General features: G+C 41.7%; 1 protein-coding gene across 1 annotated transcript in view; it reads right to left on the bottom strand.

Annotated features, from left to right (window-relative positions):
* The window catches only part of ITIH5 (inter-alpha-trypsin inhibitor heavy chain family, member 5), a gene marked incomplete at its 3' end in the record, with an annotated part of 55,077 nt that overhangs the window by 19,930 nt on the left and 16,674 nt on the right, over window positions 1-18,473 (bottom strand). Inside the window, exons 3-5 of the mRNA XM_008584915.1 lie at window positions 7,139-7,302; window positions 6,024-6,125; window positions 1,866-2,116 (exon numbers count right to left, since the gene is read on the bottom strand). Coding sequence (XP_008583137.1) covers window positions 1,866-2,116; window positions 6,024-6,125; window positions 7,139-7,302 — 517 coding nt within the window. The remainder of the gene's footprint in view (window positions 1-1,865; window positions 2,117-6,023; window positions 6,126-7,138; window positions 7,303-18,473) is intronic.

Genomic DNA, 18,473 nt, shown 5'->3' with positions numbered 1-18,473 from the left:
TTAGCTCTCTAATCTTTAAAAAGCATTGGGTTAAATTCCTCAAGGAGACAAAGGTTAACCAGACACAGACCACCTTCAAAGGCACGTATGATCTTATCAGGGAGATAAGATCTGTACAGAAAGAAAGTAAACATAAGTTGACAATAATAGTACTTCACAGTTATTAAGCTCTTACTCTAAAACTTCACAATGACCTTACGAGATACTTATTATCCCCATTTTACAGATGTGCAAGCTGAGTCTTACAGGATTGCAGTAATGTTTTCAAGGTTATAGATAATTAAAGAACTAAAATCCATTAACCATATAACTGCCACCTACATGTCATAAAAACAGCGTATTGTTATGCCATTTCTGAATGTCAGATACCTTGACAATATTTTTGCTTTTTTAATTATGTCTCTACTGAGAATGTCAAGCTCAATGTGTAGAGTCAACATATAAAAAAGTACCTGAGTCTATTGCAGAGCCAGGGGACAGTTGATCTTTGAGAGTGAATGACTTCTCACGTCCAAAGTCCTCATCTCAACTGGGTGCTGGGTGAGGAAGCTCATTTTCCACACTGATTGTTCTTCCACCTGTCAGCTCCGGGCCTTGACCCTTTCTGCACCAGGTTACATACCCACATCTGCTTATTCCACTCATCTAGTCATTTCTTTCCTCTCCTTCCAAGCTCATTCCTAAATATCCTAGTCCAAGAAGCATTCCCAGGATGCTCTGGACTCTCCTCACAGCCACCAGCACTGAATTCAGATTCTACACATTCACTCACCTACTCAGCATTTAGCATTTCCCCACCCTCAATGTCACAATTACCTGAAATCTTGTCATTCCAATCCTGGTGCAATTTTGGAACATATCTGTCTCGTTATCCAATGTGACATTAAGCTTTACTAGTATATTAAGCATAGAGCCCAACACAAGTAAATATTTAATGTAAATTATTAACTGAAATTAATGGAGTGATTTAAGTTAGATTATATGGAACTTTTTATAATTATTTCAACAAACGAAATGCTATTTTTAAAATCAGAATTTGAGATAAACCTAAGCTGAATGGTCCTGCTAATGAACAACAACAACAAAGTCTGTATCTTAAATCACATCTACAGCACACATTTCATTTTTAATTTTGGAAAGAAAAGAACATGTTGCTGAATGTTCAAAAACAGATTTTTAGAAAATGACCTCATAATCCCATACCCCTAATATGAAATGATTGTTGTTTTATATGACTTTCTGGTCTTTTATCAGCTTTATAGTTAACACATTTAACATTATAGTGTATGTATAATTTTGTCTTTTTTTCCCTGCCACATGCCGAATTATTTTCATAACTATATCTACTAATTGCTTCCATACTGTTGAATATTTAGGCTGACAGAATGTTTCTGCTACTACAAATATTATCAAACAGCTTTGTGTGTATAACATTCCCAATATTTTAGATGTTTTTCCTAGAACAGATTCCCAGAAGTGGAATTACTGTGTTCAATAATTTAAACACTTNATACTGTTGAATATTTAGGCTGACAGAATGTTTCTGCTACTACAAATATTATCAAACAGCTTTGTGTGTATAACATTCCCAATATTTTAGATGTTTTTCCTAGAAGAGATTCCCAGAAGTGGAATTACTGTGTTCAATAATTTAAACACTTTTACATCTCTTGATACAGCCTGGTTCTCTGGAGAAAAAAAAAATTGTATAGGCACTGTCTTTATTTTATGGCTATCTTCCTAATTCCTGCAAATATTAAAAAGCTTTGTTGAAGGGGTGCCATCTTTTATAGATTTCTCTGAAGCCAAGACCCAGCTCGGAGTGGTCACAGAGGATGCAAGCAGATCCAGCGGGCTGTACTCACCTTCCCCCCTCCCACTGCCCTTCTGCCTGCTGTTGTGAAGCGGCAGCACTTCCAACGAGGCAATGCCCGACTTCTCCAGGATGCTCACGTCCACGGTCAGCCTCCCGACCAGCTGCTGGGGGCGCACACTGACGATGTGCTCATATTTCCCAAGCCGTCTCTGCAAAAGCTCTTCATAACTTAGCAGGAGAACGGCTTTGTCCTTGCTGGGAATCACTAAGGAAGCTCTGAACATTTCAGTTCCCTTCTCCCTGTCAGGAAGAAAAAAAGGACCACAAGTAGGGTTCAGAGTGGGATAAAGTCAGGTTCCCTCAGGCCCCACAGAGCACCTGCCATACTCTCTTAACCAGCCTACCAATGAGAACAGTGGGCTCGACACTGAGTCCTCAGAAAGGAAAAATAAACATTAGTACCGGAAGAAGTAAAGACCTGTCCTAGAGGAAGGTTACCAAGGGCCAAAAATGCTGAAGAGGAGAGAATTGAAAGGTAACTGACCTCCTACCTCTCTCTGAGACAGACCCAAGGGGCAGCAAGGGAAGTGGGTGGACTACTAGAAGTTTCAGTGGGTGAAGTGCTAGAAGAGGAAGTTTTGGAGTCAAGGTGGAATTGCATTCTCTCCTTCACAGGGATGACCAAATTCTGACATTTTACACAACTTTAAAATAGCTAATACCTTAGTTTTTTACACCTGGTAAAGTGTGGTGAAACTGTCGAGGGGAAATGGCTGGGAATAAAGGATTGCAAGGCCTATAAAAATACAAACCATTCCAAGTGTTTCCATTCTTGGAATGAGGGTACTCTGATTCAAGATAGTAGACTGACCACCAAAGGAAGAAGAGTGGGAGAGGCAACTGTTAGTGGATAAGACATTTCAAAAAAAAAGGACACTTGTGGGATTGAGTGGAGCACTAAATCTATAGTTCAGAGCCACTTGTGGGATTGAGTGGAGCACTAAATCTATAGTTCAGAGCATTCAGGAAGAGGCTGCAGCAAAGGAAAGAACCACTGTCTGGTATAATTTCAGACTGCAGATTCTGAACCCAGCAGGACACCACAAGATGGGAGTGACAAGAGAGGACCAAATCTAGGGAGGAAAATTCCAAGTCCATATATGAATGAATGACTAAGCTTATAGGCCTCCTACACTCCTCTTTCCCAGAACTGAGAAGAGACACAAGAATTGAGATGGAAATGTTTCACTGAGCATGGGGCAGAATGAATGAAAAGACTGACACCTAAATCCATTATTGTAAAACTTCAGAACATCACATAGAGAAAACATGTAAAAGGAATGGTATTAGGTCACATTAAATACATCATCATATAGGGTGCTGTAAGACATTGGGAGCAATGCCTCAAAGTTCAAAAGGAAAATTATTTTGACCTTAAATTCCATACAAAGGCAAAATATTAATCATGGTCTCAGAAAGTTTACCTCTCATACACCTGTTCTGAGAAAATTACTTCAGAATATACTTCAGCAAAGTAAAGGTGAAAATCAAGAAAGAGGAAAATATGGAATACTAGAAATTTAAAAAAAAAAACCCAGATGAAAATAAAAAGAAATCCTAGGGTAAAAGTTTTGCAACAAGGCTGCAAAGCAATGACAGTATTTCTTTTTTTATTTTTTTCCTTTTTTTGTCTTTTTTACTGACCGGTAATGGGATCGCAACCCTCGGTGTCGCGCCCGTACCGGGGACCGGCAACGGGATCACAACCCTTGGTGTTGCGCCCACACCGCGCTCAGCCAGTGAGCGGGAACCAGTCTCCACATGGGATCCGAACCCTCGGCGGGAGCCCCGCTGCACTCCCAAGCGGTGCACTCTCCAGTGCACCACTGGGCTGGCCCACAATGACAGTATTTCACAGATCTGGAGACATCCAAGTTTTAATGGCATGCTTTAACAGCTCTGAAATAAAAATGTCTCCCAATCAATGATCAATGACAGTATTTCACAGATCTGGAGCCATCCAAGTTTTAATGGCATGCTTTAACAGCTCTGAAATAAAAATGTCTCCCAATCAATGATGTCTTTTGGTTGCTGCTGTCACTAGATGCTGTGGAATGAATTGTGTGCCCAAAAGTCCATGTATTAGAGACTTAACTCCCACTGTGACAGTGTCAAAAGGGTGGAGAATCCTATCATGGTAACTGAAAGATGGGACCTTGAAGGGGTGGTTAGATTGTGGGGACCATGCCCTAGTAAATGGATTAATCTATTGATGGCTTAATGGTGGTCACAGGCATGGCTTTGAGGACCTCAAAAGGAGATCCAGTGAAGAAGTTAGTCTCTCTCTACTTCTTCCATACACCATGTGACACCCTGCTTTGCTATGAAGGGTCACTATCCACCGACAAGGCCGTCACCAGATGTGCTCCCTAGACTTTGGACTTCCCAGCTTCTGAAACTGTAAGCAATAAATTTCATTTTGTTATAAATTGCCCAGTTTCAGGTATTTCTGTTATGAACAACAGAAACAGACTAATATACCAGGCATCAGGGTAACATGAATTCCATTGCTTGCAGAAACTTGGTCATAGCTGTTCATTTTGTCATCATTTCAAATGAGTTATGTGTCTTGCTAGATGTTAGTAGTGACAAAATTAAATTTTATCTCATAAGAAGAGACAAAGGCAATTAGAAACTCCAGGAAAAACAGAAACGTATATGTTCTGATCCAACTAAACTAAACTGTGGCATGATTCTGAACATTTGTGATAAAGACCACTTGGGACATACTTGTAGTTCAACAAAGTTAGGTTTTAATAACTTGCGGCAGCAATATAAATCACATACCAGAGGCACTATGAGGCATCTTGCCAAACAAAAGAAGAGACAACATTTTTACAGGATTGGGGGAAGAATGGAGTATAGGTAAAGTTAAATGAAGCAGTGTTTGGACAGGCCAAAGCAAAGCAGGGCCATGTGTAAAGTTGTTAATGTCGTACTGGACTGAGAAGAAGACTCCAGGTTCTGTGTCCTCAGAAACTACAACATTAAGATAAATGTGAATTTTGTTTCTGAAAATCCTTATCTGAACTCTGGGCTTTGGATGCATTTCTGTATCAAAGTGAACCCATGGCTCAGGTCTTCCAGACAAGAATGAGATGTTCCATTCTTACTAACAGGATTTCCAACCGCAAAGTTTCTGACAGTCTGTGATTTTAGAGATCTAGCTCTTTCAAAGCTATGTCCTTTTATTAATGAACAAAATCAAGTTTATAGATTCACACCATTTTATCTAGATACAAAGATCACTTTTCTGCAAAGGGGCCTTCATGTTCATCTGGTAGAGAGAAAAATATAATCTTAATGTATTAGATGGCTTTGTAGTTAATGTTATTTATATAGTTATTAAAAAGCAAATACTCTTTTTTGGTTTTCAATGTTTAGATTCAGTCTATAGACAAAACATAAAACACAAGTATCATTACAGACCAGAATTTAAATGTTAATAACTCTGACAATGCAAAAGTAAATGATTAGGTAACAAAAGATGAGTACAGGAATTTTAAAAGGAGAGGTAGAATAAAGGGTAGGAGAGGGAATATTATCATTTAAGATAGTAGGGGTAGTCTAAGATAGTCTAAGCCCTGTTTAATTGATGGAAGAAGAAATAATATCATAAAAAATTGGAATGCAGAGGGAAAGTAGGAGTGCTGTAAATTTGCTAAATCCTCTTCACAACAAAGAGTCAATAGATGTCTTATTTTTATCAAAAAGTAAAGAAAAAGCATGACTGTCATAATACTTAGAGTTAGGGAGGTAACTACAAAGAAAACCGTAAATTTGCTAAATCCTCTTCACAACAAAGAGTCAATAGATGTCTTATTTTTATCAAGAAGTAAAGAAAAAGCATGACTGTCATAATACTTAGAGTTAGGGAGGTAACTACAAAGAAAACTTCATACAGAAATATTAGAAGTTGATGTTTCTAGAAAGTGAGAACTGAGGAATGGACATGGTAAAATTTTCCTTTTTATCATTAATGCTTACTTACCATTTTGTTAACCACGTACATTTATTATTTTGATAATAAATAAAAAAGAAAAAATATTTGGAGGCATGGAAGAGAACGAGATAAGTAGGCAAAGGGGTAGAAAATTGGACACTTTGCTGAAATGGATTTTTAACTCTTTAATTAAACAATACTTACCCATTGTTTTCTGTGGTTTGATTCCTTTTCTCTTTTACCCTATCACCATTCTTCTTTTCTCTGCCTATAATTTCACCCTGATACACCTGGTCTCCAATAAGCCTGAAACACAGGAAACAGCTGCATTACCAGCTTGTAGTTCCAAGCAAATTCAAACATGGATCTCATAACCATGACTACCATAGAAAATATTTTTATTTGCCTCTTGGATATGCAGAAAGAATGCATTCCAGACTAGGGCACTGCCCTTGAATCACTCATTTCATTCTAGGGCAATTTTCACCAGATGCAAATGGTGAGACCCAACCCATGGTTCCTCTGTGATTCTCCAGGAGACAATCACAAGAGCTGCTTCAATTTCCATGAAAATTCACCAATTTGAATCTTGTCCAGACCAAAAATTAAATGCAAACACCACCCCTGTTTTGCATATCTTTAGATCTTGGATCAGAAGTAGAGAAAATATATTCAATCTGGTATATCAAAGGTTTCATGCCATCTCGTTGTTCAGGTCTTCACTTAACCACAGCCTCCCCCATGATACCACCCTGATTTCCACGCCTATTGAAGCCCCTCTCAGTACTACTTGCCATCATTATAACATTCACTACTATCTGAAATTATCTCATTTATTAATTTGTTTATTTATTTATTGACTGATTCACCCCACAAGAATTTCTGGAGCAGAGCAGCACTGTCTTTTTCATAGAAGTACACCGATCCCCTAGAAGAGAGCCTGGCCCATAGAGGACACTCATTTGTTGGAGAAAAGGAGGGAAGAAATGAAAGAGGGAAAGAAGGAGGAAAGAAGGGAGAGAAGAGAGGAATGGAATGAAAGAAGAGAGAATAGACAAGCTGAAGGAAAGAAGAAAGAGAAGGAAGGAACAAAAATGGAAAGAAGTAATGAGGAAGGGAAAAAGAAAGAAAGGAAGAAGAGAAGGGAAGGAATGAAGGAAGAAAGGAGCAAATGAACAAAGGAGTCCATCTTCTTGTTCATGTACCATTTACTGGAATATAAATCCTCAGAACCTAAAGGCTGTGGCCCTCCCCTGATCTCAGGGACACCCCAACCACCCCACAGAAAACTCTTCGTCTCTGGCCCGCATGCCACCTACATGGTGAAGTTGGTGATGAAGGCTGCAGCTGGAATCTGCATCTGAAACTCAACTTCCTGGTCCTCAGAAGCTCTGTTGAGCATTCTGCAGGAAACCGTAGTGAAGGCATAACGAGAAATAATGGTAGACTTCACCGAGAACTCTGTCATCAAAGGTTTGGTTTTCTGTAGGAATCAAAACACACCGTATTCTCAGTGATGCGTGAGAGCATGACTCAAACATTTGGGGGTAGGTGTGGGTCTTTTTTCCATTAGGGAAATAATCTTCAATTCAGGAGCCCGTGGCATGTGGTTCCCATCTCCTTTCTTTGTCTTGTCCTGATTTCCCCATTTCTTTTTTTTTTTTTTTTTTTTCCAGTAAGGGGATCATAACCCTTGGGGTTTGGTGTCACCCGCACCACGCTCAGCCAGTGAGCGCACCAGCCATCCCTATATAGGATCCGAACCTGCAGCCTCGGTGCTCCCAGGGCCGCACTCTTCCGAGTGAGCCGCGGGTTCGGCCCTGATTTCCCCATTTCTAACTCCCTTCTTTTGTTAAACAACCCTGGTTGAATGACCAATTCATAACATACAAGAAAATCTTTTAACGTAACTTTAACAATGAGCACAGTGAAAATATCCAATTTTACAGATAATACACATTGCTTAAATAGTTCAATCAATTATTGGAATTTTAGAAGTAAAGTATGTGATATATATATAACTTTTCTATTATCACTTTTAGACCACATTTACAAGATCACTGAACTGATGAAAACATTGAAACACGCCTAAAGAAATTCTCCTATTTTCAAATTAGTTTCAGTATCCACTTAGAGAAAAGACACAAATACAGTCATGTTATTGTGAAATAGGAATCACTATTGAACTCAACAGAGTATTCAGGGAACTAGAACCCAGAAAAAGGAAAGCCTAAATCTGTGCTAATTAAATTTATCCCCAAAGCCTCTGATAAGAGCAGTAGCTAGATGGTGCAAATTTAAAAGCCCATTAAAACTATTCAGGGCTTTTTCTAGCCTTTGCAACAATGCTACTTCTGATGGCAATTGGTAGCAGAAGATGGAAGAAGGCAGGAAACATTTCTAAGGAAAGCCACTTCTCAAAGAGTGATTATGTGACTCCAGGAGCTGGCTAAACAGTTGATAGGTATGCTGTGAGCTGACTGTTCCTGTGTGGAAGCCCTAATCCCCAATGTGAGGTGTTTGGAGATGAGGCCTCCGGGAGGTAATTAAGGCTAGACGAGGTCATGAGGTGCAGCCTCATGGTAGAATTACTGCCCTTATAAGAGGAGACACAAGAGAGCTCTCTACCTCTCTCCCTCCACCTGCACACACCAAGAAAAGACCATATGGGCACAAACTGAGAAGGCGGCCATCTGCAAGCCAGGACAAACGACAAGAGCCCTCACCAGACACCAAACCTGAAAGAGCTTGATCTTGGACTTCCAACCTCCAGAACTGTGTGATAATAAATACCTGCTGTTTAAGCCACCCAGCCTATGGTAGTTTGTGATGGAAGCCCAATCAGACTAAGACAAGGCATTGTCCCATTACAGTCCTGGGACAGACATGTGAAGTAGGTGGCTTTATTCCCATTTCATGGAAAAAGTCAAGCTTAGTGCGGGTCTGTATTGGTCCAGGTCAGCAAATAATGGAGACGGGACTTGAACCCAGTGTCACTTGCTCCCAAGTCTGGATGTGCCACTGTTATGCGAGGCTGCCTGGCCACTCTCTGTGGACAGGTCATGCTCATCTCTGTGTGTTCAGACCCCAGCCTAGTCTTTGGCACACAGCAGACTCTCAGTAAATGTTGAATGGATCTGGCTCACTCTGACAAGATTCTGTTCTCTCCTGTTGGAACCGTAGCCTACCTGGACAATGTTTATTTCAACACTCATTTGCTTTATTAATTTATTTACAGTCCTAAACTCATTTTCAAAATGGATATGAGATTCTGACCTCATGTGTATCCAGGCACATTGCTCCTGCAATATACAAAGGTGATCACAAACCCTGTTTCAAATGTGTGACCACAGAGGGTTATTCTATTTAAACAAATATTTACTCAAGACATTTGAGTTGTCATTCTCTGCACAGCAAACCACCAACAGCTTAAGACATATTTCACATGATGGATCAGAGAACTGGATATAAATATAAAGCATATCTGAGAATATATTCAAAACTCTACAAAAGGGTGAGTTGTGAGATCAGAGCCGAGCACAGGCACAAGAGCAGAGAAATGATGAGGACTTCATGCAAAGGTGTCAGGGCGTTCATTTTTGTGACAGAACTTCCAGTCTTGGGGACTCAAAAAGCTAAATGCAAGTGGGAAGAGTTCTGGGAAAATATTAGGGACATGTGTATCTTTCTTAGAAAGCCGGAATAGATATACAGAGTTCAGTTACGTAATGATCGAGTGAAAAATAAAAAATCTGGGCATATTTGAAAGATGTTTGCCTAAAAGAGGAGAAACTCTCCAGGTTGGTCTGAGAAGGAATTATCTCAAAGCAGTGGCTCTCTACATGTGGTCTCCCCAAGGACAGCATCAGCATCAGCATCACCTGAAAACTTGTTAGAAATCCAAGTTCTCAGACTCTGTCCCAAACCCACAGAATCAGAGCCTCAGAGTCTCCATTTAACAAGCTTTAAGGGATTCTGTTGCAGGCTCAAGTTGGAGAACCACTATTTTAAAGAAATTCCATGAGGTGACCCTCTTCATATATTTCTTCATCTGTAAATTGAAAGAGCTTGAATAAATCACTAAAATTACATACACTTCTGAGATCCGTAGATCCAAAGCAAAGCCAGGAGTAAGAAATAATATCTTGCGGGCCAGCCCGTGGCTCACTTGGGAGAGTGTGGTGCTGATAACACCAAGGTCCCGGGTTCAGATCCCATATAGGGATGGCCGGTTGGCTCGCTGCCTGAGCGTGGTGCTGACAACACCAAGCCAAGGGTTAAGATCCCCTTACTGGTCATCTTTTTTTTTAAAAAAAAAAAAAGAAAGAAAAGAAATAATATCTTGGGGTTTAGGAAATTATTCTTGAATTCAGAAATAATGGGATTGTACAATATTCTTGTATAAAAATCTAGTCTCTTTAGGACAAAATCTGCCTTTCTCTCCCCAGAAGTGATTTGGAATAAAAAGAGATTCCAGATGTAGTTTAACAAAATGCTTCTGTTAAATGCTCTCATTAAAAACATTTAATACAATTCAGTAAAGACAAAAAGGATTAGGCTGGGGGTGGTGATGATAATGATCTTAACGGCATGACAACCTGTTGGATTTTTTAAAATTAAAATTTGTATCTCATCTTGTTTCATAAAAGGAACTGTAAGGTAAACATAACCATGAACTGAGATGAACTGTTTACTTTGATTTGTGTTATTTCTGGAAACAGGTTTTCTTCCTAAATTATTCATGATTAAATGTACTATTTTATCTCCAAATCTGAGCTGATATATAAGAAATGGTCCATAGCTGTGCTCTTGTGTATGTGTGGAGGGTCTAAAATACCACTGCACATGGCTCTGATTTCTACAGAAGCAACAGAAAGTAAATAGGAATCAATGCTAAAAAAATTAAAAATTAAAAATATCATGTGAACTCAGAAAATTCTAGCTTTCTATTCACCACTTTATTTAAAATTTAAACTAGTTTTTAAAAAATTACCAAGTAACATATGCACATGGCAAAAACTTCAAATTACATTGAATATAAACTGAAAATTAAGAATCTCCTTGCAGCCTGGATCACAGTTCTATTCCCTAGAGACAGTATTGAAGAGTTTTTGGTATGTCCTCCCATAACTCTATACTGTACCAATTTGCTTTAATTTCACCTAATGATATAGTTTGTTCATCTTTCTTTATCTGTTTATGTTCCAGTGATCTCATGCTGCATAACAAATCACTTTAAAACCTAGTGGCTTAAAACAACATGGTTTTTGTGGATCAAGAATTCCAGAAGGGCTTGGCTGGGAGGCCTGGCTCTCTGCAGTCAGATGGTGGCTGGAGCTGACACAGCGGTTAACGAAGCAGCTCAGTGCTGCTCATCCCTCTGTCTCACATTGTCCCAGCGCCCCTCTGTGTGGTCCTTCCAAATGGGCAAGGTGGGCTAACTCACAGTATGAGCTACCTTACACATCAGTCCATGTGGTAGCTAGAGGCTTCTCTGCTCACCTGGCAGCTTTCCCAACAGCAAGGTGAAAGCTATATATCATTTTATGCCCTAACCTCAAACATCACATAGCATTTCTTCCCTCTTACTCTGTTGGTCAAAACCATCACAGAAGCACACTCAACTTCAAAGGCAGAGGGCACAGGCCCCGTCCCTGTGGGAAGAGTCGAGGGTCCAAGTGCTGCCATCTTTGGAAAACGCACCCTGGCACTGAACAAAAGATGTGCCTTGTTCTTTCTTAAATAGCTGCATAGTATTACATTTTATGGATGCATTAAATTTTAATTAACTAGTCCCCCATTGTCCATCAACCCTCTATAATTATTCTTCATTATTGATTGAAACTCCCTTCAGATGCCCCTGCTTTCTAATTCATCAACATCAGGGTTGGGCAAACTATGGCCGGCAGACCACATGGTCTTGTAAATAAAGTTTTATTGGATCACCACCACATGCATTCCTTTACGTTCTGTCTGGTTGTTTCTGGGCTACAGTGGCAGAGTGATTGAGTAATTATATTGTTGTGACGGAGACTGTACGGTCTGCAAAGCCTAAAATATCTACTAACTGTTCTTTTAAGAAAAAGTTTGCCAGCCTGGTCTACACTATTAAAATGGATAAAGCCCTGATATTAGTCATTTATTTATCTTTACTGATTGTTGTGTTTTAGAAAGAGATCTCAAGTTATATGGCTCTTAGATTTTTTTAATTAAAATGTAAAAATTAGAAAACACCTGACAAATATTCTTTATTACATTATTTCTTATGGCTAAATTAAGATTATTGATGTGGTAGAATTTTCCATAATGTTCCGTCAAGAATACAAATACAAAGAATAGTTAATGGGCCCAAGAGACAGGCTGAAAAAAAGTTTCAAGAAACTATTTTAGCATTTCTGCTTCTGCCAGCTACTATTTTCCATGAGCCCCTGCTGTCACATGCCATAGCCTGCCCTTCCTCTACAGCACACTCAGTCTAGAATCTACTAGAATCAATATGTGCAAATCAACCTCCCCTTCCCCAGTTACTCATCCCTTACCCCTGCCCCTACTAGACTGTAACACGTGGAAAACAAGAACCATGACAATGACTTCTTCATCGTCTTCTTCTTCTACCCACAGTTCTCAGCACAGAGAAAACCCCCCCAAAAAACTCTGTGGAATTGAATTTTTTGAACCTTAAACAATTAAAGAAAAATATGGTATCCCCCAAAAAATATAATAAACTAGTGTTTATGAAGTACTATTACAGACTAAATTCTACGAAGGTTTAAGAAGAAATATTACACATGGTTCCTTCTCTCAAGACACTTATAATCAGGTTGGGAAGAAATGTAAGGCAACAGATAGATAGATAAAGACCTTCCAGAGTTGAGAAGAAAGATAAATCAGTGAGGTCTGTAACAGTAAGAAAAGGGGGGAGGTGGGGCAAGACGGCAGACTAGGAGTGTCCCAGGCACATTCCTCCCACAGAAAAAGACCAGAACAGCTAACAGACGCTGAATATTGATGGGAGCATTTGTGGGAGAGTGCAGGCATGCAGAAGAGACTGGTGAGATCCCTGTGGAGCATGAAAGCCCAGGATGGTGGCACAGAGAGGGAGAGGCACACAGCCTCAGCCACCACATCTCCAACACTAGATCTGGCATGGGAGAAATTTTCCCATGTGGTGAAAAGGTAGGCAAGGACCCACACCAACCCCCACCCTCACCACAGAGGCTGGCAGATCCTTTGGCAGGACAAGCCTGCAGCCAAGTGTGAGGGGCAGCCTAGAAAGCGCACACTGCACACTAGCACAAACTCTGCACGCCCCGCCCCTACCCTCATGACCCAAGCAGATGCGGGATGGTGGCATCTTGAAACCAGAGCCTTCACAGGAGTGTGCCCTGCCCTGGTCCAGTAGCCCTGGTGCTTTCCCAGCCTTAAGGCTCTGCCCCTGTCCCAGCACACTCACAGGAGAGGCTACAATGCCCTGATCCTGGCAGCTTAAAGCGTGGGCTCACTCACAGCAGCTGTGACTCCAGTTCTGCATTCTGGGAAGCCAATCCTAGTCCTGCTGAACTGACACACCTCCACATCCCGGCCGGAGATCAGGCAGGCAGACCCTCCTCAGGTGAACCACCTCCTGTTACTCCCCTTATCCCCACCCCCACCAGCTGACTGAGTTGTGTGTGCCTGAGCCTCCAACCCACAAAAACAGCTCACAAAGATGCCCTAACAAATATGCCCTCAGGCTGGTGGAAATAAAGTGCATCCATGCCCTCTCAGAGAAGCGTCCATCCTGAATGGTCCCACCTAGCAGCCTTGCCAACAGTCCCAGAAATGGCTGGACTGGCCTCCACACTGCAGGCCTGCCTAGTGGCCTTGCCCACTGCCTGAGAAGCAGCTCAACAGCTCCTGAACCACCAACCTTGCATCAGGCCCCAAGAAGTGCACAGTATAAGGGCCACCAGCAGACCTGCACTCTGCTGAGACAAAGTGCACCCATGCCCCTGGCTCAGAGAAACAGTTCAGCCGTCACGCCCCTGGAACACCAGCCCCCAAGACTCAGCCATTGCGCACACACATATCTGAATGAGAAACACCTTGGCTGACACGCCCTTGGTGGGCCCACCCCTTGTCAGAGAAACAGCACAGTGACCCTGCCACTGGCAAAGCAGTCGCAGAGACCCTGACATGCCATACGCCCACACCCGCAGCCTGAGAATCAATCCAGCAACCACATCCCCAGTGAGCCAGCACCTGAGACGACTGATCCACAGGGTGTGTATGTGCACACCCTCAGCCTGTGAACCAACCCAGGGATTCCTCCCTCTGGCAAAGGTGCATCACTGCTGCCACAGACCTCCTGAGTGTAGGTGACTGAGTCATTCAAAGACCTAGCAAAAGTGGATTACAGCGGAACAAACTACACAGAGACTACACTACTGCATTCACCCTGAACAAAGCCATTGCACTCTACCCAATTGACACCGTAAGACGCTTTTGCAGGTGAAAATCTTTCCCTAGGTAAGACACTTTACAAAACCCAAAGAGGTGGGCCGGCCCGGTGGCGCACTGCTATAGTGCGCCGCTTGGGAGCGCGGTGGCGCTCCCGCCGAGGGTTCGGATGCCACATACAGACCGGCCACTCACTGGCTGAGCGAGGTGCGGGCGTGACACCAAGGATTGCGATCCCGTTGCCGGTCCCGGTCCGGTACGGGCGCGACACTGAGGGTTGCGATCTGTTGCCGGTCACGAAAAAAGACAAAAAGGAAAAAAAAAGAAAAAAAAACAAAGAGGTGACTGTTCCAGCAGAGGCACAGATATCAATGCAGGGAAACAAGAGACATGAAAAAACAAGGTAACATGACATCACCAAAAAAAAAATAATGCTCCAGTAACTGATTCCTAAAAATCAGCAACTGCCAACTTTCTGGAAAAGGAATTCAAATTAATGATCTTAAGGAAATTGACTTAGATACAAGAGAATACAAACAGTTCAATGACATTAGAAAAACAATTCATAATCTGAATGAGAAACTCAACAAAGAGACAGATATCATTTAAAAAACCAAGCAGAAATCTTGCAATTGAAGAATTCATTGAATGAAGTAAAAATACATCTGAGAATCTCAACAACAGACTAGATCAAGCAGAAGAAAGAATTTCTGATCTAGAAGATAGCAGTTTTGAAATAGCACAGGAAGACACGGAACAGGGGAGGCGTATGGAGAGAGGGTGGTCAGTGGACACAAAATAGTAGAGAGGACAAATGGGATCTAGGGTTCTACAGTAATATAAGGAGACTACAGTCAGGAACAAACTGTCATGTTACCTGTGAATAGCTGGTTGAGATAATGTTAAGTGTTCCTAACACAGGGAAGTGACCAATGTTCGAGGTGATGGATATGCTAAGCACCCTGATGTGATCACTGCACAACAGTAGGAATGTACCCAAATATCATATTGTACTCCATAAACATATACAACTATCATGGGTCAATCAAGAAAGGTAAATTAAAAAGAGAAAATAAAAGAAAGAAAAATAGAGAGTAGAACAGTGGTTACCAGAGACAGGGAAAGGGAGGGGAGACGGGGAAAGGCTGGTAGATTGGTATAAAGCTACGAAGTTACAGTTAGATAGGAAGAATAAGTTCTGGTGCCCTTGGGTGACAACAGCTCATAATATTGTATTGTATATTTCAAAATGGTCAGAAAACAGGATCTGGAATGTCATAACCACAAAGAAATGATAAATGTTTAGTTGATAGATGTGCTAACTATTCTGATTGGATCATTATACAATACGTGCATGTATTGAAACAACTGTACCCCATAAACATGTATAATGAAAAAACTAAATTAAAAAAATTAAGTTGCATGTGTTAAAAAAAAGATTTTAAAATATATGTAGAATTTTTAAGTAGTGAAAGAGAATAAAAAGAACATTCTAAGAATATGAATGAGGGCCGGCCCCGTGGCGCACTCGGGAGAGTGCTGCACTGGGAGCGCAGCAACGCTCCTGCCGCGGGTTCGGATCCTATATAGGAATGGCTGGTGCATTCACTGGCTGAGCGCGGTGCAGGCGACACCACACCAAGGGTTGCAATCCCCTTACCAGTCACGAAAAAGACAAAAAAAAGAATATGAATGAGATGGAAATAGGAATGAACCATAGCATATTCCTGGAACATGAATACACGAGTTTAATTAGACAGGATGTTACACTGTGAGACATATTTTGGACAGGTAGGTAAAATAGTCAGGAAATGACACTAAGAAACAAGCTGAGAACTTTGAAAATTTGTCACAGAAGGAAGGAAAACAGTTTCCTCAATTTTTCCCAGTACACAGTTCTTGAACACACTTTCCAGATTAATATTTAAGTAATAATTTTGTTTGGAGATGTCACCTTGAAAATCAGGGACAAAAAAAATCTTCCTGTGACATCATTTCTTCCCTATTTTTTCCTGCAAAGGCAAAACAGATGGAAAAGCAGTTTGAGGCGGGGAGTGTCTTAATGAGCTACTCGGGGGACCAGAGGTTTTTGTGTGACTCTTGTGAGTCACTTCACATCCAGCCACCCAGAGGATGTCCTGAATTACTTGGGATGCCATCTGGAAATGTAACTAAGGAATGTTTGGGACCGCTTTTGCCAGAACTCAGGCCTCAGTGCCTCTTCTTAGAAGAGGAACCTTTTCTTGTTTTATTCTGGTCTATCTGCTTCAGTGAACATCAGAAGGAGTCATCTGGGAGGCGCTACAGAACCAGAGGAGTCATCTGACTTCACTGTCCCTTGTTTTATGGAGCAGAAGGCTGGAAAGCAGCAGCTGGCTGACTCTGGGTCCAAAGATCTTTACCAAATCTAATGCTTCTCCTTTCCAAGAAAAACAATGTAGCCCGTGTTGTTATTACAGTTGTGCCACATCACGATGTTTCAGTCAGCGACGGATGACATATACGACAGTGGTCCCATAAGATTAAGAGGGTCTACCACACAGCCTAGGGGCATGGCGGGCTATGCCACCCAGGTTCATGTGAGTACACTCTGCGGTGTTCCCACGATGATGACATCACCTAAGCACACGTGTCTTAGAACATGCCCCGTCCTCCAGCGACAAATGAAGGAGGAGGCAAGGACACTTCCCTGAGGACCATATTTAGCAGCTTAGGGACATAATTTCTCTCCTCTGCAGACAGAAGGCGGCCTCAGCTCTGAATTGCCTATTTGCAGTAATACACTCTTCTTAGCAATATTTCATTGTATTTAAAGGAGAAGACACATAAAATGTAATCATCATCTTGACATAGGGAAAAAACCCATTCTATAAAAGGGTACACCATGATGGTTAGAGCTGGGGACAGGGACACAGACACATATATAACCAGCCCTCAGTGAGGGAATGATGCCCTGAATCGTGCCACCTGCTGTGCTGACTATATCTTCTTCCTCTCTCTATTCTTGATGCTCTGGCACTCGGGGCTTTGACCCTGGAGAGACTGCCCCTGCCAGGGCTCGCTCCTTGCTGGAGGTGGCAGATGACTCTCTGTGAGTGCTCCCTTGATGTACAGACCAACCAATCCAGAGCTCACAACCCAGCCGTATCCTCTGCCAAACTCACACACCAAGTCAATATTCCCTCTGCCCTAAATCACCCCAAGGCCAGCTACTGGACAACTAGGGACAGCTCCTATAGGCAAGAGCCTGCTGAAACTATTCAAACTGTCCAATCCTAAACCTGCTTGGCGTGCCTATCCTGCCTTGCCCATTCCTTCTCGTGAAAAACCCCAATAGATGCTCTAGGCCACACTCTGCCCTCTGCCTCCTGATGGCCCTGGTACTTCCCATGTGGCCCTCCCTGAGTCACGTACCGTGGCCCTTGTTTCTGCGAATCTGTGGGTCTAAACTTCTTCCTTCATGACAACCATTTCCATGTCTGCATGTCACACCTGATTAAAACAAATCCCAGGTACAAATTCTGGAATGGCCACTACAAAGGAGCCACCAAGACATGGCCCCTGCTGTGAGGAGGTTAAACTATAGCACTGAATCATTTTAGAAAATCCAGGCCAGTACCTGTTAAGCACCATGGAAACTCAGATGCAAAGATATCCCTACTTTTCAAAATGTAAATATTGCATGCGTGTGTGTGTGTGTGTGTGTGTGTGTGTGTGTGTGTGTGTGTGTGTGTGATATCAGGGAGCTTCCTGAAAAAGGATATCTAATCAAGTCAGAATAAAGTCAAGCAAATCTCTGTGGTCCAGGCAATGATAGGATAGTACCAGCTGTCGCCACCACATTTTAAAGTACAGAACATTCAGAGAATTTCGATCAGTGTGAGATGGTTAAGCATCCAAGTTAAGGAGACTCAGGGTAAACTGAGACTCGAGAAGCAGGCAGGAGCCAGATCACAGGGGGCCCTTCATGTCCTTGGAGTTCATCCTACAGGCAACACAGTGTCATTGAAGATATTCACGCAAGAAAGTGATGTGCCACATCTACTGCTGAAAAGACAGTTCCTGTACCAGTTGGAGGGTAAATAAAGTTCATGTTAAGAATTTATAACACACATAAAAGGAAAACTCAACATTCTAAGAGGCTTCTGAGAAGATCTAAGAGATTATATAAATATTCTAAACCAAGGGGTCAAGAAAATCTTTGTAACCAAGAAC

Source organism: Galeopterus variegatus, unplaced genomic scaffold (genome assembly GCF_000696425.1).
Source record: "Galeopterus variegatus unplaced genomic scaffold, G_variegatus-3.0.2 Scaffold3404, whole genome shotgun sequence".
NCBI lineage: Eukaryota > Metazoa > Chordata > Mammalia > Dermoptera > Cynocephalidae > Galeopterus > Galeopterus variegatus.
This window is presented reverse-complemented; position numbering and strand designations above follow the sequence as displayed.